Here is a 15,560-nt window from a genome sequence, read left to right as displayed (position 1 = left end):
TAGCCTTTCCAACTTGGGATCCAGAAGCCAACAGATCCACGTTCTTACCAATGCTTTGAACGTAACTTTATCTGCCATTTCCTATCTCAGGCTAAGATTGCTTCAATTTTAAAGTCATTTCCTATAGCTTTGTTTTCTAAACATTCTGAACTGACCCTCTGGAACTAACTTCAGAAGTTAATTCAACGAAGATGAGATCATTGCAATTTAAGATTTTCAGCCAAGGCTACTTCCCAGTTGGAAAACGGAAGTTTGCGCTTCCCAAGAAAGTATGTGTATATAATATAAAACTGTTCAATACAAATGAATGGCTAGTTGGGATGATTTCACATGTTGTAATCACTTACTATTGGAACCTATGATACTCAATTTTATTAGTACACTCATGCAACTATAACCCAATCCTTAGTTTGAAAGAATTTCAATCCTTAGAACTTTACCAAGATTGAATAAAAGTCCATAAACACATAGTCCATATTTATTCTGAATAGCTACAAAAAGGGATCTACAAAAAAAGAACTGTGTATGTAATATTAAACTTCTTCTCTCTCATGCTTCCAAGGGAAGCTACTGACAAAATGTCTAAATTACAATTGAAATTTGTAACCATTATTTGTCATTTCTGTCAATGAAGAAATAACTTTGAACAATTCCTTTTGTAATTTATCCCAAAAAGTGCTCATAATCTAAGCAATGCCAAATCCAGTGCATCAGTTTCTTTTTCAGAAAGGGAAAGAATTTCTTTTAAAAAACAGCAAATAACTTATGTTGAATCCTGCCCCACAAGTCTGTTCCAATTTGTTTTAATGTTATAAATGTCAGAAACCTTCCCTAACTAGAAATGTCATCAAATTTATTCTTTTAGAATACAGCAAGGCTTTTGTTGGTGAGATTTGCTCAAATTCGAGCAACATGAACTAAGTCTAAATGGAAATGCATCGGAGAGGTCTACAATGAATGTTTGTGCCAACACTCAACCTCTATTTTACTACTGGCACAGCTATTGCTGGCCCATGTACAGCTTTTAATTGACCTATATCAGGATGCGGTTGATCGACTATAGCTCAGCATTTAATGCCGTCATTCCCACAATCCCAATTGAGAAATTACAGAACCGGGGCTTCTGTACCTCCCTCTGCAATTGGATTCTCAACTTCCTGACCGGAAGACCACAATCTGAGCAGATTGGCGATAACATCTTCCTCCTCGCTGACAATCAACACTGGGGTACCTCAAGGGCATGTACTTAGCCCACTGCTCTACTCTCCCTATAACCATGATTAGGCATAGCTCAAACACCATCTATAAATTTGCTGATGAAACAACTATTGTTGGTAGAATCTCAGATGGAGATGAGAGGGTGTACATGAGTGAAATATGCCAACAAGTAGAGTGGTGTAGCAGCAACAGCATGGCACTCAATGTCAGTAAGACGAAAGAGCTCAATGTGGACTTCAGGAAGGAACACATACTAATCCTCATAGAGGGATCAGAAGTGGAGAGAGTGAGCAACTTCAAGTTCCTGGGTGTCAAGATCTCTGAGGATCTAACCTGGTCCCAACATATCAATGCAGTTATAAAGAAGACAAGACAGCAACTATACTTCATTAGGAGTTTAAAGAGATTTGGTATGTCAACAAATAATCTCCAATACTGCTATAGATGTACCGTGGAGAGCATTCTGACAGACTGCATCACTGTCTGGTATGGAGGGGCCACTACACAGGACCGAAAGAAGCTACAGAGGGTTGAAAATCAAGTCAGCTCCATCTTGGGTACCAGCCTACTAAGTACCTAGGACACACTCAAGGAGTGGTGTCTCAGAAAGGCAGCATCCATTATTACAGACCTTCAGCACCCAGGGCATGCCCTTTTCTCACTATTACCATCAGGTAGGAGATACAGAAGCCTGAAGGCACACACTCAGCAATTCGGGAACAGCTTCTTCCCCCTGCCATCTGATTCCTAAATGGGCATTGAATCCGTGAACACTAACTCACTTTTTTAATATACAATTATTTCCGATTTTTGTACGATTTTAATCAATTCAATATACGTATACTGTAAATTGATTTACTTATTTATTATTATTTTATTTTTATTTTTCTTCTATATTATGTATTATATTGAACAGCTGCTGCTAAGTAACAAAATTCATGACACATGCCGATGATAATAAATCCGATTCTGATTCAAAGTAATTTGTTCATGGTTCCCACACACCCTTACCCTAGCACCATGCCCAGCCACAAAAGTTATTACCAATACAATTTTGGGATCCCATAGAGTATGCTAGAGATAAGAAATATGAACAGGGTAGTAAGTGGGGTTAATGTAAACAGACTTGGTACTCATAGGAGAGAAGGAGGAGGAGAGAGAAAGAGGGAAGGGGAGGGGGTGGGAGGGGGAGAGAGGGCTGGGCAGGGGTGAAGGGAGAAGGAGAGGGTGAGGAGGATAGGGAGACTGACTATAGGACGGAAGTAGCAGTAGAAGGAAATTCAAGAATTTGCAGGGCATCAAATCACCTACATATTTAATACTAATCTCACTCATTTCAGTGACTGCCATTTACGCTGACACTGGATTAATACTTTTCTACCATAATGTCTAAAACCTCTCCTGATCACACATCTATATCACTTAAATAGTTCAACTGGACTGAATGGAAGAAATCTTTATGGATAATGCAAAGTATATCCTGAAAGACCTGAGGCAGACTCCTATATGAGAAATTTATGGGAGAAGTTCTGAGCGCCTCTGTAAAAGTAAACATTCATAAAATTGTCTGTTGAACCTCCAAAGTGTGTTAGCTTCCATTCAACAGGTGTAGGATCACTGAAAACAAAAACAGGTCTTTGGTCCATGACCTGTTTTTGAATTAAACTAAATCTCTTCTGCTTGTACATGATCCATACAGTATCTCTCCATTGTCTGCATATGCATGCATCCAGCTAGCAGCAGCTTCTTAAATGCGACTATTGTATCTGCTTTGACCACTAACCCTGCCAGTGTGCTCCAGGTACCTTCTATTCACTGCGTTAAATATTTGTCCCATGCATCTCCTTTAAACTCACCCCCTCTCGACTGAAATGCACATCCTCTAGACTTGACATTCCCAGATAAAAGATCATGACTGTCTCCCCTTTCCTTGTCTCTCATAATTTTATAAATTACTATCAGGTTTTCTCTCAGCCTACACTGCTCCAGATTAAAGAACTCAATCTTGTCAAACCTCTCATACCCTTTAATCCAGACAGCATCTGGTAAACCTCTTTTCTTCCCTTTCCAAGTCTCCACATCCTTCTTCTAATGGGGTGAGCAAAGTTACACACAAAATTCCAAGTGCAGTCTTATATTGCTCTAAAAGATGTTATACACTACAGTGTTTATATATACCTTTTGCATTGCTTTGCAGGTGTGACTTGTAGCCTCATCTACTACATGCAGACAGAAGAAGACTCTACCTCCACTCCCTGCAGAAGAACTAAAATTCCTTCGCATTCTTTGGATTCCTTAGTCAAGAGGAACTATTTCAGTCACCTCAAACCCAACTCTTCACCGCAATGGTATCGTGATCATCACCCATTCCAGAACCTTCGGCTCACTGATAATTAATTATCCTCGCAGCGTTGCATCATTTCTCACCAAGTAGGTTCAACTAGGTTGGTGCTTGTTAAGTAGTTCATACACAGTTGTAAAGCACAAAGGTGATATAATATTCAAAAGCACATTAGCGTTTGTGACTCAGAAGTCAATGAATAATGATAGAGTAACTTCTAAAGACCTGTGTATAACTCCAACCACTCACAAGATTGAAGTCAGTCTGTCATCTGCCTCATTCCATCATGAGGACTACTTGACCTTCCTTCACCCTGTATTGCTGCTAACTATGGATTACCTGTAATTTGACAAGTTACGACAAATTGAACCTCCCTGAAGTAAACATTTCATTGTGTTTACCTAATTAGATGACTATGTTCATGCTGAGGTGCAGATTCTGCCACATACTTGGAACTTTATGTTCTTGTCCTATTGCACATTATAAATAAATGTGGGATAATAAGAAGCAGCAGTAGGGTGGAGGTGTATCAGGTTTTGTGCATATTAAGCATCAATATTCATTTTTAAATCATTTGTATGTACAGTATAAGCTACGGTTAAAATGTTTCTAGTTGTGCTTATGCGTAATAGTACCAGCTCAAATGCAAAGTATAGAGTACAGGGGCATGAATAGATGTGGAAATATCATGTTGATTTGGAAACACATCTTTAAGCTGCCATTCCAACCTTCTCGTGTTTTATACAAGACAGCAGAGTACAGTTTTGGTACAAGAGACTACCAGAGGTTGTGATGTTGAAAGGACTTTTCACTGAGACGTAACGGGTTGAAGTTAAAAACAAAGAATCAGAGCCTGAGCAAAACACACACAAAACGCTGGAGGAACTCAGCAGGCCAGGCAGCATCCGCGGAAAAAAGTACAGTCAGTGTTTACATAGATGCTGCCTGGTCTGCTGAGTTCCTCCAGCATTTTGTGTGTGTTGCGCAGATTTCCAGCGTCTGCATATCTTTTCTTGTTTGTAATCAGAATCAAGTTTATTATCACCAGCATGTGTCATAAAATTTGTTAACTTAGCAGCAGCAGTTCAATGCAACACATAATATAGAACAGGGAAAAATAAATAAATAACAGTATACGTATATTGAATAGATTAAAAATCATGCCAAACCAGAAATAATATATATTTAAAAAGTCAGGTAGTGTTCACGGATTCAATGTCTATTTAGGAATCAGATAGCAGAAGGGAAGAAACTGTTTTTGAATCGCTGAGTGTGTGCCTTCAGGCTTCTGTATCTCCTACCTGATGGTAACTGAGAAAAGGGCACGCGCTGGGTGCTGGAGGTCCGTAATAAGGGACACTGCCTTTCTGAGACACCGCTCCTTGAAGATATCCTGGGTACCTTGTAGGCTAGTACCCAAGATGGAGCCAACTAAATTTATGACCCTCCGCAGCTTCTTTTAGTCCTGTCTGGTATGGGGGGACCTCAGTGATGTAGCCTGTCGGAATAATCTCCACAGTACATCTGCAGATGATTTGAGTCTGTTTATTGACATACCAAATCTCTTCAAACTCATCATGAAGTATAGTCGCCATCTTGCCTTTCTTTATAACTGCATTGATATGTCGAGGAACAATTACATTCTTCGGATATGCTACAGAACTTCAAAATGTGCAAGTGAAGTTGAAGGATGAACTTACAAGCAAATTTCTCACAAACCTGAAAATGCTAATGTAGCAAATGGGGGTTGTTTTCTTTACTCAAGTATTAACTTCTGCGTCAAATGTACAGAGGGCAAAGAATACAGTAAAAAATGAAGGATCTCAGCCTGAAATGTCAACTGTTTATTCATTTCCTTAGATTCTGCCTAACCTGCTCTGTTCCTCCAGCATTTTGCATGTGTTGATACTGGATAAAAAAAAAGAACTTTTTTTTGCCAGTGAGTTGAAAACCCAACTGGAAAAAAGGCAATTCTGGGGTAAAGTTCAGAGAATAAGGCTGGTCAGATGGAAGGATATTAGGAACAGAGTATATTTATAGCTGTTTCATTGCTTCATTAGATGCTGCATAGCCTTGCAACAAAACAACAATAAATGAGGTCAATGGTTTAAATTGCGTTCAAGCCACCTCTAGTACGAGTGAGAAGTGACAAGCAAAAGTCAACTGCTAACTGTAACCTAGGATAATTAAACCCAAAGATGTAGTGTTAGGAAGCATCACCTGTGAAGAGATGAAAACGAGGTTTATAGAAGTTAAAAAAGAGAACTTGGAAAAAAAGCTATAGGAGAAAGAGGTGTGGACAAGTGACAGAACGATACAAACTAACTAAAGATAAAACTGTTAGAAGTAGAATTAGTAGTTATAATCTATACCCTACTTACTGGAAATCCTCAAGATAAAACCCCTGGAAGAGAGACAATATTGATAACAGATTTATAGAAGCTACTGCTATAACGAGCATCAACTATGGTGAGACGAGGGTAGTGTCCATGATCTGCAACTGGGAATTAGTTCTGTTAATCATATTAAAGGATTTAGTCAGTTTCTTCTATGTAATGTGACTCTCACTCCAAGTCCACTCCATCTAACAGTCTACGAACTCACTCCATTCGCGTCCTCTCCCCGTATCTGTCCCCGGCAAAAGACCGCGAAAAACCCTCTTCCAGACCCACAAGGAAGGACAACAGCATTCCAAACCCCATTATCTCTAGTCATAACCCAAACGTTGCTGCTACCATTAAAATATCAGTGAAACCTTACTGTATGTTGCACTCTCCCCCGCATCAAATTTAGTCATGTCCTCATGATGTTGAGATAATTCGCCAACCCTTCCTGCAAAATATAAAGCCTAATCCAGGTGTAAAAGGCAGCGACATAGCTCCCCAACTGTTTCTGTTTTCTCATTTAAACTGTTTGTTCTTTTTAATTATAAATGTAGCATTTGAAGTATGAAGTGTAGCTATAAATTAAATTATCATTATTATTGTTGTTGTAATATTATTATACCACAATAAGATTGACAAATGGACAAAAATAAATTGATTCACTCACCAATCAGTGAGAGAAGTGACAGCGACGGGATGAGGCAATTCTTCCGATGTCAGGCCTGTATTCTGTTGTGGCAATCCTGAGGCACTGGCCAAGATGTGCATTGGAGAGTCTGCTTCTGTCCTGGTTCTTGATAAGAGTTTATTGAAGAAAATGATGACTCACGTATGTATGTGGAGGGGAGCAGTGTGAGTAGGAGCATTGCAATAGCTCTTGTGTTTTTGAATTGAGCTCGGGGAACCACGTTGATCCAAAAGTCACTCACCCCAACATCCTTGTGTTGTGCTTTGAGCAAATCAGATGTTCCCATTCCCAAGACCTCCAACTGAAGGGTTGCCTCATCTATGGAAGCCAACAGCCTTTTGGCCTCTTCAGTCCACTGGTCTTCAGCCAAAACGGAAAATGGTGTCTCAGGAAGAGGGGGATGTCACCTGTGAGTTTAGGGGAGCTTTCAAATCGTTCCCTAAAGTTTTCTGCCAGGCTCGTCATGAAATCCTTCATCACTGGAACCTCCTGCATTTCGTTCTGCATTTCGTTCAATGCTTCCGCAGAAGTGGAAAGTGCAACTTTCTCCCGTGAATGTCTCCCTCCAAAAGGTTCAGCTTTGACCAGAAAGCAGTAGGTCACGCGCTCTATGGGAGCGTAGGTCAAGCCTACGGTATGGGACAAGGTTAAAATAAATTAGAGCAGCGCGCGCTTTATTTACATGTTATTACAGGTGCATTCACGTAAGTGCCAGTGGGTCGGCACGGTCCAGACATTTGGTTCTCGTGGTCCGGACCTGGCCCGTGGTCCGCCTATTGGGGTTGTCTGACCTAGGACATCCCCTCTTCTCATTGCTTCCATCAGGAAGGAGGTAAAGGAGCCTGAGGGCACATACTCAGTGACTCAGGGACAGCTTCTTCCCCTCTGCCATCAGGGTCCTGAATGGACATTGAACCCATGAACACTGCCTCACTATTTTTTTGCTATCTATTCATAGATAGAAGTTCTTAAAAACATTTCTTACTGTAAATTCACAATTTTGATTATGTACAGCAATATACTACTGCCACATAAAAACAAATTTCATGACAAACAGTATGCAGGGATATAAAACCCGATTCTAATTCTGTAAAATTTATCTCTTTGTAGAGGAAGAGCAAGGTAATGCGCTTGAGAAGGTGTAACAAGGGAAGAGAAACATAGTACATGGAGATATTAAGAAGAGCGGAAGGATAGAGGAATCTTGGAATATTATGCCTACTGATCCATAATGATATCAGGAAATAACAATAAGATAGACTAAAAAGCATAGAGATGGAAGTATTATTTTAATTAGCTAAGTGACAGAATAAAGGGAGGTTATGCTATAAATGTAGACAGTGCTTGGTAGACCACAAGATACTGAAAATAAGGCAATTCTTGAAGAAGAGAAAACATTAGTTTTCACATGACATTTGTTTCTACTTCTTTTTGTCCCTGAAACGGCTGGTTACTTCAGAAATAATATCCTCCCCATAGATTTAACTTCCTGCTTATTGTCTTACATCATTCAGTCACTTGATGTACACTCTTCTAGGTCCTGGATCATTTCACAGCATCCGGCAGCAAAAGTTAAAAAGAAATTTCAAAGTTTCAAAAATACTGGATGAGCGGCAAAGGAGTAGAGGAAATAATTCAAGCTGCACTCCTGTGATATGCAACATCATCTAAAACATCTGAATAGGTTAATGCTTTGCAATCTATTTCCACCTACCCAGTATCTCCTTTCAGTAAATGTTTATTACATTGGCATCCTTTAAACAGAGAAATGGTGTATGGCTTATATTAATGCTTTGATTTGTCAATAAAGATCACAGAAGCACACTGTTTTTGGGTAGTATTGTGATAGTACTGTTTAATACTCAGAAAACACTAAAAAACACTTTGTACATTTTCCCTTGGAAGGTATTCCACAACTATCAGTTTTACAAGAACATTATGTTACATCTTCCATCGTTGAACGGAATCTCACAAGGCACTTTGAAAATCCAAAAGGATTTGAGGATAGGGTTTCCTTTCACATTTTTTAAAACAATACAGCTTCAAATCTACCAGGAATCAAAATACTAGAGCTGAAACCTGACAGAATAGTAAGGAAGGCAATCTTCAATATTTTTATTGAGGTGGCTCCTATTACGTTGTTTAACCATTACATGAAATCTGATTTGGTCCTTGGGGAACCACTGAAGTGAAAATTACTTTCTTCCAATTCACTGCCAGCAAAAGTGAGTTTGGGAAGTGTGAAGGAACCATGAACCAGTATTTTCGGATGAAACACTATCCGAGACGAAGCATGGTGGGCGAGGAAACCTACCACAGCATGGATTTTCCCCTTCTCTCCAAAATTATTGGGCTGGTTATTGTTTAATAGTTTGAAGACAAGAACATTTCCCCAACTTTCCCCCCTTCCCAACGGACATACTCCTCTTTCAGATGTAATTAGAAAAATGCTTGTGGTGGCATAGATTGAACTTGTTCCTGTTTGCAAATTTCATCATGTTCTATGTTTTACAACTTTCTTCCTGTGCAAAGTAGGTGTGGAAAACCTATCCATACACTCTCATGGATAAAGAAGCCTCAGTGTCTATTCAGATACTGAAATGATTAAAAGCGTGGTTGAATATATCCCTTTTCCCTACTTTGTATGAGAATGCTTGTTCTTAACCAAACTGAATTAGAAAGCAGTAAGCATAACATTGAATCAGAACACAACCAGTGAGAGTTGGTCCTTAAATGATGCAGAAGTTTAAAAGTAACAAACACAGCATCAGAATCTAAGCAATATCACTCTATGAAAATGCATTCACTTGTTGAAAAAGGTGCAACTGAAAAGCAGTTTGAATCGAATAATCTTGCACATATTTTAGTATGGAAAGCATCTCTAAACAAATAGAACAAATTCCTGAACACACAGACCGAGGAGATTTTTCAGCTACCACAAATTTTGAGCAACATGCACTGAGGAAGTCAGGAGGTGAGGCAGTAGCAATGGAGGGAAATGAACATTCAATGCTTTGATCCAAGGTCCTTCATCAGGACTGGAAAGAAATCGTGCAGAATTCAGAATAAAAAGGTAGGGGAAGGGGAGGAGAATATTAAACTAGCAATTAATAGGTGAGAGGAGCAAAATATTTGCCTGGAGATGAAAGGGAATAACGTGAGAAGCTAGGACTTAATAGGTGGGAGAGGCAAAGGACTTAAGAACAAGGAATCTGACCAGATAGGGCAGTAGACCATGGAATAAAGGGAAGGAAGTGGGGAACCAGAGGGAGGCATTGAGCAGGTCATGAGGGTGGGGAAGAAAAGCAAAGGGGCTGATGGAGCCACAGGAATATGGAAAAACAAATGGGTGGAGTGAAAAGGAAAACAGAGGAGAGAAGTTACAGGAAGCTAAAGAAATTGATAACATCATGTTGAAGACTACAAAGATGGAATATGAGGTGGTGCTACTCCATTCTGAGGGTGACAAGCGAACAAGGGAGTCACAGAGCGATCCAAGCGGAGAGTGGAGGGGAGGCAGGGAAAGATGTGCCCTGTGGTCTGATCCTGCTGAAGTTGCAGAGAATGATACACTGGCTGTGGAGGCTTGTGGGGGTGGTAGGTGAGGACAGGGGTAACCATTTCACTGCTATGTCAGTAGGGTGATGGGGTGAGGAAAGACATGGAAGAAACAGAGGAGATACAAATGAGGGCAGCATTGATAGTAGCAGAGGAAAACCATTTTTCCGAGAAAAAAAAAGAGAACATCTCAGATGTCCTGGAACGAAAAGCCTCATCCTGAGAATAATGCAGTGGAGGCACAGAAACTGAGAGAAGGGAATGGCATTCTTATAGGTATCAGGGTGGGAAAAAGAAGCTGTGGGAGTCAGTGGGCTTGTGAAAAAATGTCAGCGAAGGAGCTTTCTCCAGAGGTGGAGACAGATATATCAAGAATGTTGAGAGAGATGTCAGAAATGAACGAAGTGATTTCCTGAACACAGTGACTTTAAAGTAACTTAAAGCCAAGTGCATTCTTGTCCACAGCCTGCAGTTCTTAAAAGTTAAAATCAAATAAAAGTATATTAATTATATTTAACTCTTCACTATAAATCAAAGAGTACATTGCAATCATAAGCAGATGAGAACATTTTTGACTCATTCTGCACACCTTTGCATATTTTGCTCTGTTCCCATGAATTCACAACACAACAGTTCAGAACGAACGTACTTTATTCTGATTAGTTTTCTTACCTGTGTGCACATTCTCCTTATGCTTCTTTAAGGCATCTTTGCTCTTGAACCTTTTTCCACAGCTGTCAGCCTTGCAAACAAACCTGGCATCCTCTTTGCATGCTTCCTTATGCTGTTCAAAACTGTGGTAGACATTTGGTAAGAACCACAATATAATACAAAATGTACCCTCTTTCTAATGCATGCAAATCTTGTTAATACATGCCACACAGCAGAACTTCTGGTTTCCTTCATACTTTGCCGAACCAGGATGGAGATGAAGCAAAGCAGTGTTACTTGCTTTATATATGTTTTTTTTTTAAATTCACATGCAAGCTGCTCAGGTTGTTACGGAAAGTAGAAGAGGCCAAACTTGTAGCAAAATGGACAACTGTGGTTCAATACGAAACCTGGACTCAGAGCTGAAGGAGATGCTGCAGACAGAACATTGAAAGCTTCGAGAGCTGTCATCGGGAAGGACATTTTCAGTACACTGTAGAACACTACAAGCAAAGGGAGAAATGCAAAACTTAATAGAGTAATTTCTTTATCAAATCATTGCTCTAATAAGCAGGAAATCAACATTATACCATGAAAGTCAATAAGCTTTCTTTAAAAATACCTGCACATGTATTTAATAGATTAAACGTGTACAAAACACCAACTAGGTTACAGCAGGAATGTAGACAGTACTCCTGATTACGTTACAGGAAAAATGTAATTGCACTAAAGTGAGTGCAAGTGAGAATATTGGCAGAACTAGAGAATTTCAGGTATTAAAATATTAGATAGGCTACGGATATTTCCTTTGGAACAGAGAAGATTGAGATTTATATGAAGCCAATAAAGTATGAGGGGGGTTCACATCAAACAAATAAAAAATGTTTTCCTTTACAGAAAGATCAATAACCAAGGATGCAGAAGGAATTGGTATAAGAGCTTAAGGCAATGCTAAGGAGAGTATTTTACCAACAGAATGATGGGGACCTGAAAGATACTAGCTAAAAGGGGAGTACAGCCATAAATCTTGATCATGATGTCAAGAAAGGCACTAGATATGTCAAAACCTATGTAATGGCAGTGGACTAAGAGTGTAATCAATTTGGTACCAAGCTGGATAATTCTTTATTTGGCTGGCAGATACATGATGGGCTGAAAGTACAATACATTACTATCACTTTATTGTTTGTACCACTTCCCACGAATGTGAAAAAAATGACTTTAAGATTCTGACTTTAAATTCCATAAGACCATATAGGGGCAGAATTAGGCCATTCAGCCCATTGAGTCTATTCTGCCATTCCATCATGGCTGATTTGTTATCCCTCTCAGCCCCATCCTCCTGCATTCTCCCAACAACCTTTGATGCCCTGATTAATTAAGAACCTGTCAACCTCCACTTTAAATATACCCATTGATTTGGCCTCCACAGCCATCCATGGCAATGAATTCCACAGATTCACTACCTGTGGGAAAAGAAATTACTACTCATCTCTGCTCTAAATGGATGTCTCTTTATTCTGAGGCTGTGCCCTCTGGTCCTTGATTCATTCAGTAGAGGGAATATCCACTCCACATCCACTCTAAATAGGCCTTTCAATACTCAATAGGTTTCAATGAGATCCTCCCTCTTTCTTAGATATTGCTCACAATACTCCCAAGTGTGGGTCTGACCAATGCTTTACAAAGTCTGGGCATTACATCTTTGCTGTTATAGCCCTCTCAAAATGAATGCTAACATTGCATTTGCCTTCCTCGCCATCGAGTCATCTTGTAAGCTAACCTTCAGAGAATCTTTCACATCGACTCTGAAATCCCTTTGCACCTCTGATTTTTTTTTTATTTTCCCATGTTTAGAAAATAGGCTACACTACTATATCTTCTACCAAAGTACATGTCTACACATCTCTACGCTATATTCCAATTGCCACTTCTTTCTCCTTGTGTAAATCCTTCTGCAGGCTCCTTGCTTCTTCACACACAAAAAATCTGCATTTCATCTAAAATTCCTTTCTCAATTTTATTAATAAAATCAGTAAACACTCAAAAAGCAAATTAATAATTCTACGAACAGTGAACAGAGAAATTTCAAACAGATGAAGGAACTGTATGATATAATTTCAGGGGTAATATTCAGATTCAGATTCAGATTATTGTCATTTAGAAACCACAAATGCAATGCAATTAAAATATGAGACAACGTTCCCCCAGAATGATATCACAAAAGCATCTGACAAAACAGACTACACCAGAAAATCCTCGTAACATTTGGTAATCCCCAATCCAGAGTCCGGAGAGGCTGCTGCGTATTAATATCACGCTACTGTCTAGCGCGTTCCCCGGAAAGGAGCTCCAAATCCACCAGACAAAACAAGACCAAAAACTAAAGCTACAAGACCTGCAGAAAACCACATAATTACAACATATAGTTACAACAGTGCAAACAATAGCATAATTGATTTAAAAACAGACTATTGGAACAGTAAAAATAGTCCAAGATGTTTAAGGACTGTAAGTTCAAAAGAAATCACCACAGTTTCCACAAGTCCCCAGGGTCCCGACAGACTCGCCATCCCATGCCGGTGGCATTAGGGAGTATCCCCTGTTATGGACTTCCAAGGCGCTGCCTGACTCAGCCTCACAGACGCAGCACACAATGGAAGCTCCGTCGAAACCAGCCTCGCAGACACAGCACACACCGAAAGCGACCTGAGTCCGTCCAAAGGACTCCGAGTCCGTCGAACCTCCGAGCCGACGACCATCCCCTTCGGCACAGCTTCCCCGAGCTCCATCCTCTGCCAAGCGTATTCAGATGGCCTCTCCAACAGCCATCGGCAACGCGACCCCGAGGACTGGGGGCCTGTTCTTCCCACCAGAGTTCCGGACCTCACAGCAGCAGCAGCATCAATGAAGAAGGTCTTCCTGGAATTTCCCGATGTTTCTCCGTGCTTCCACATCCGTTTTCAATCGATTATGATTGCACACGGCACTCCACTTCACAAATAACAGATAATCAGTTCCAGATATGAAGTATAAATAATATTTAAAGTTTTCATACAGGTTTGACACACTTCTAAAATATAATAACAGCCATCATTTAATCTGAAATCCACGGAGGGAAGTGATACACAGGACCATAACTTCATAATTTTTGATCCAAATAAATTAAAATCAATTACAAAGTCTATATAAAACCTTCCATTACAGCAACTACTTGCATTTCATCTCACCATTAAAAGTACCAAAATAATCATGCCCTCAAATAAGTAATTATATGATTACAAAAATATTGACGTCACCCGGGAAGACTGAATGCACGTGTCAACAGCTTTACATTGAAAAGAACTACAGAAACCGATGGAATCTGACAAAATGACCCAGAAGGAAAGCCTACTGACAGCTACATGATTTACATATAGCTCAGAGGGGGAGCTCATTGAACATTTGCAATAGTAAACCATTCCTGTACACTCTTCATTTCAATCATCCATGCTTCTCATACTGGCACAACAATCTGCAAAGTTCACAAAAAATACAAAATATCCAATTAAACCACCAGGGCAACATACCCCCTAATTAATGCCCAAAAATTACACAAGGATATGTATACGAATTTTTACAAGTAGATGCAGTAAGCTCCTTAAGCATGCTCTGCCACATAATAAGATCCTGGCTGAGTCATGCGGTATCCATTTCCCATATTCTCCACGTTGTATCCAAAAACTTACTGACCTCAGCCTTGGGTATCCTTCATGACTGAGCATTCACATCCCTCCTTCTGTGTAAAGAATCAACACACCAAGGTCCATAAGATATAGGAGCAGAAGCAGGTTATTCAGCCCATCGATTCTGCTCTGCCATTCATTCATGGCTGATCCAGTTCTTCCAGTCATCCCCACTCCCCTGCCTTCTCCCCGTACCCTTTGATGCTCTGGCTAATCCAAGGTCCTCCTGCATGTCAATACAAACTTGTTTCTCAGCATTTGTAAAATCTGTTTTCCTAATCTTCCTACAAGCTCACATCTTAATTCTTGTCTGTACCAATTTACAGACCATGCATTCACCAGGACAGATTTCCAATTTTCCCACTTAGCTTTATCATCAAGAAATCTAGGTAGGTCACACTCTGCCTTTCCAGTTACTAATATACTGTAAATTAATAGCCAAAGGTCCAGGTCTCATTCCTTTGAAATCCACTTCTATCTAACTGTATCCTTGAAAGAAATAAGCTTGTTTTTGGCATTTAATCAGGTTCTCCTTCCACTACCTTGCTCGTTACCTCCTCCATTAGAATGGCTCAATACATAATATCATGTCAATTGTGTTTTACCATTATAAAGTTTTCTGAGCACCTTTTATTAAATTCACGACAGTCAATTCAGGAATTGTATTGCCATTTCTTGAACTCATCCACCAAATTACTTTTGCCAGTCTGCTTTTCCCCCACTGGTTTTGCTTCATTCTTTATTATCAGGATAGTACACTCCTTTTTCATTTTGGCCATCCTTTTGCAATGTTAAGAATCCTGGATTACTTAAATCTTGACCTCACTCAGCTTGTAACCACAGCTCTGAAACATATATTAGATCAAATCGATTTGTACTGTCAGTTCCTCTATTTTGCTGTAAATGCTTCTTTATTCAAAACTTTTGGTTTTTGATTTAAACAGTTTTCTTTGAATTGACTCTCCTCTGCCCTATTTGTCTCACTCTGTCTACAA

At 39.7% G+C, this 15,560-nt stretch overlaps 1 protein-coding gene across 4 annotated transcripts in view; it reads right to left on the bottom strand.

Annotated features, from left to right (window-relative positions):
• The window catches only part of prdm5 (PR domain containing 5), a 305,611-nt gene that overhangs the window by 207,193 nt on the left and 82,858 nt on the right, over positions 1 to 15,560 (bottom strand). For 3 of the 4 annotated variants that reach the window (XM_059988749.1, XM_059988750.1, XM_059988751.1), the window contains exons 6-7: positions 11,251 to 11,343; positions 10,862 to 10,983 (exon numbers count right to left, since the gene is read on the bottom strand). The exons of the other annotated variant lie outside the window; for it this stretch is intronic. In XM_059988749.1, the coding sequence (XP_059844732.1) occupies positions 10,862 to 10,983; positions 11,251 to 11,343 (215 nt within the window). The remainder of the gene's footprint in view (positions 1 to 10,861; positions 10,984 to 11,250; positions 11,344 to 15,560) is intronic. 4 annotated transcript variants of the gene reach the window in all.

Source organism: Hypanus sabinus, chromosome 14, assembly GCF_030144855.1.
Source record: "Hypanus sabinus isolate sHypSab1 chromosome 14, sHypSab1.hap1, whole genome shotgun sequence".
In the NCBI taxonomy this organism is placed as follows: Eukaryota; Metazoa; Chordata; class Chondrichthyes; order Myliobatiformes; family Dasyatidae; genus Hypanus; species Hypanus sabinus.
The sequence above is the reverse complement of the archived record's forward strand: the minus strand, read 5'-3'. Positions and strand labels throughout refer to the sequence as shown.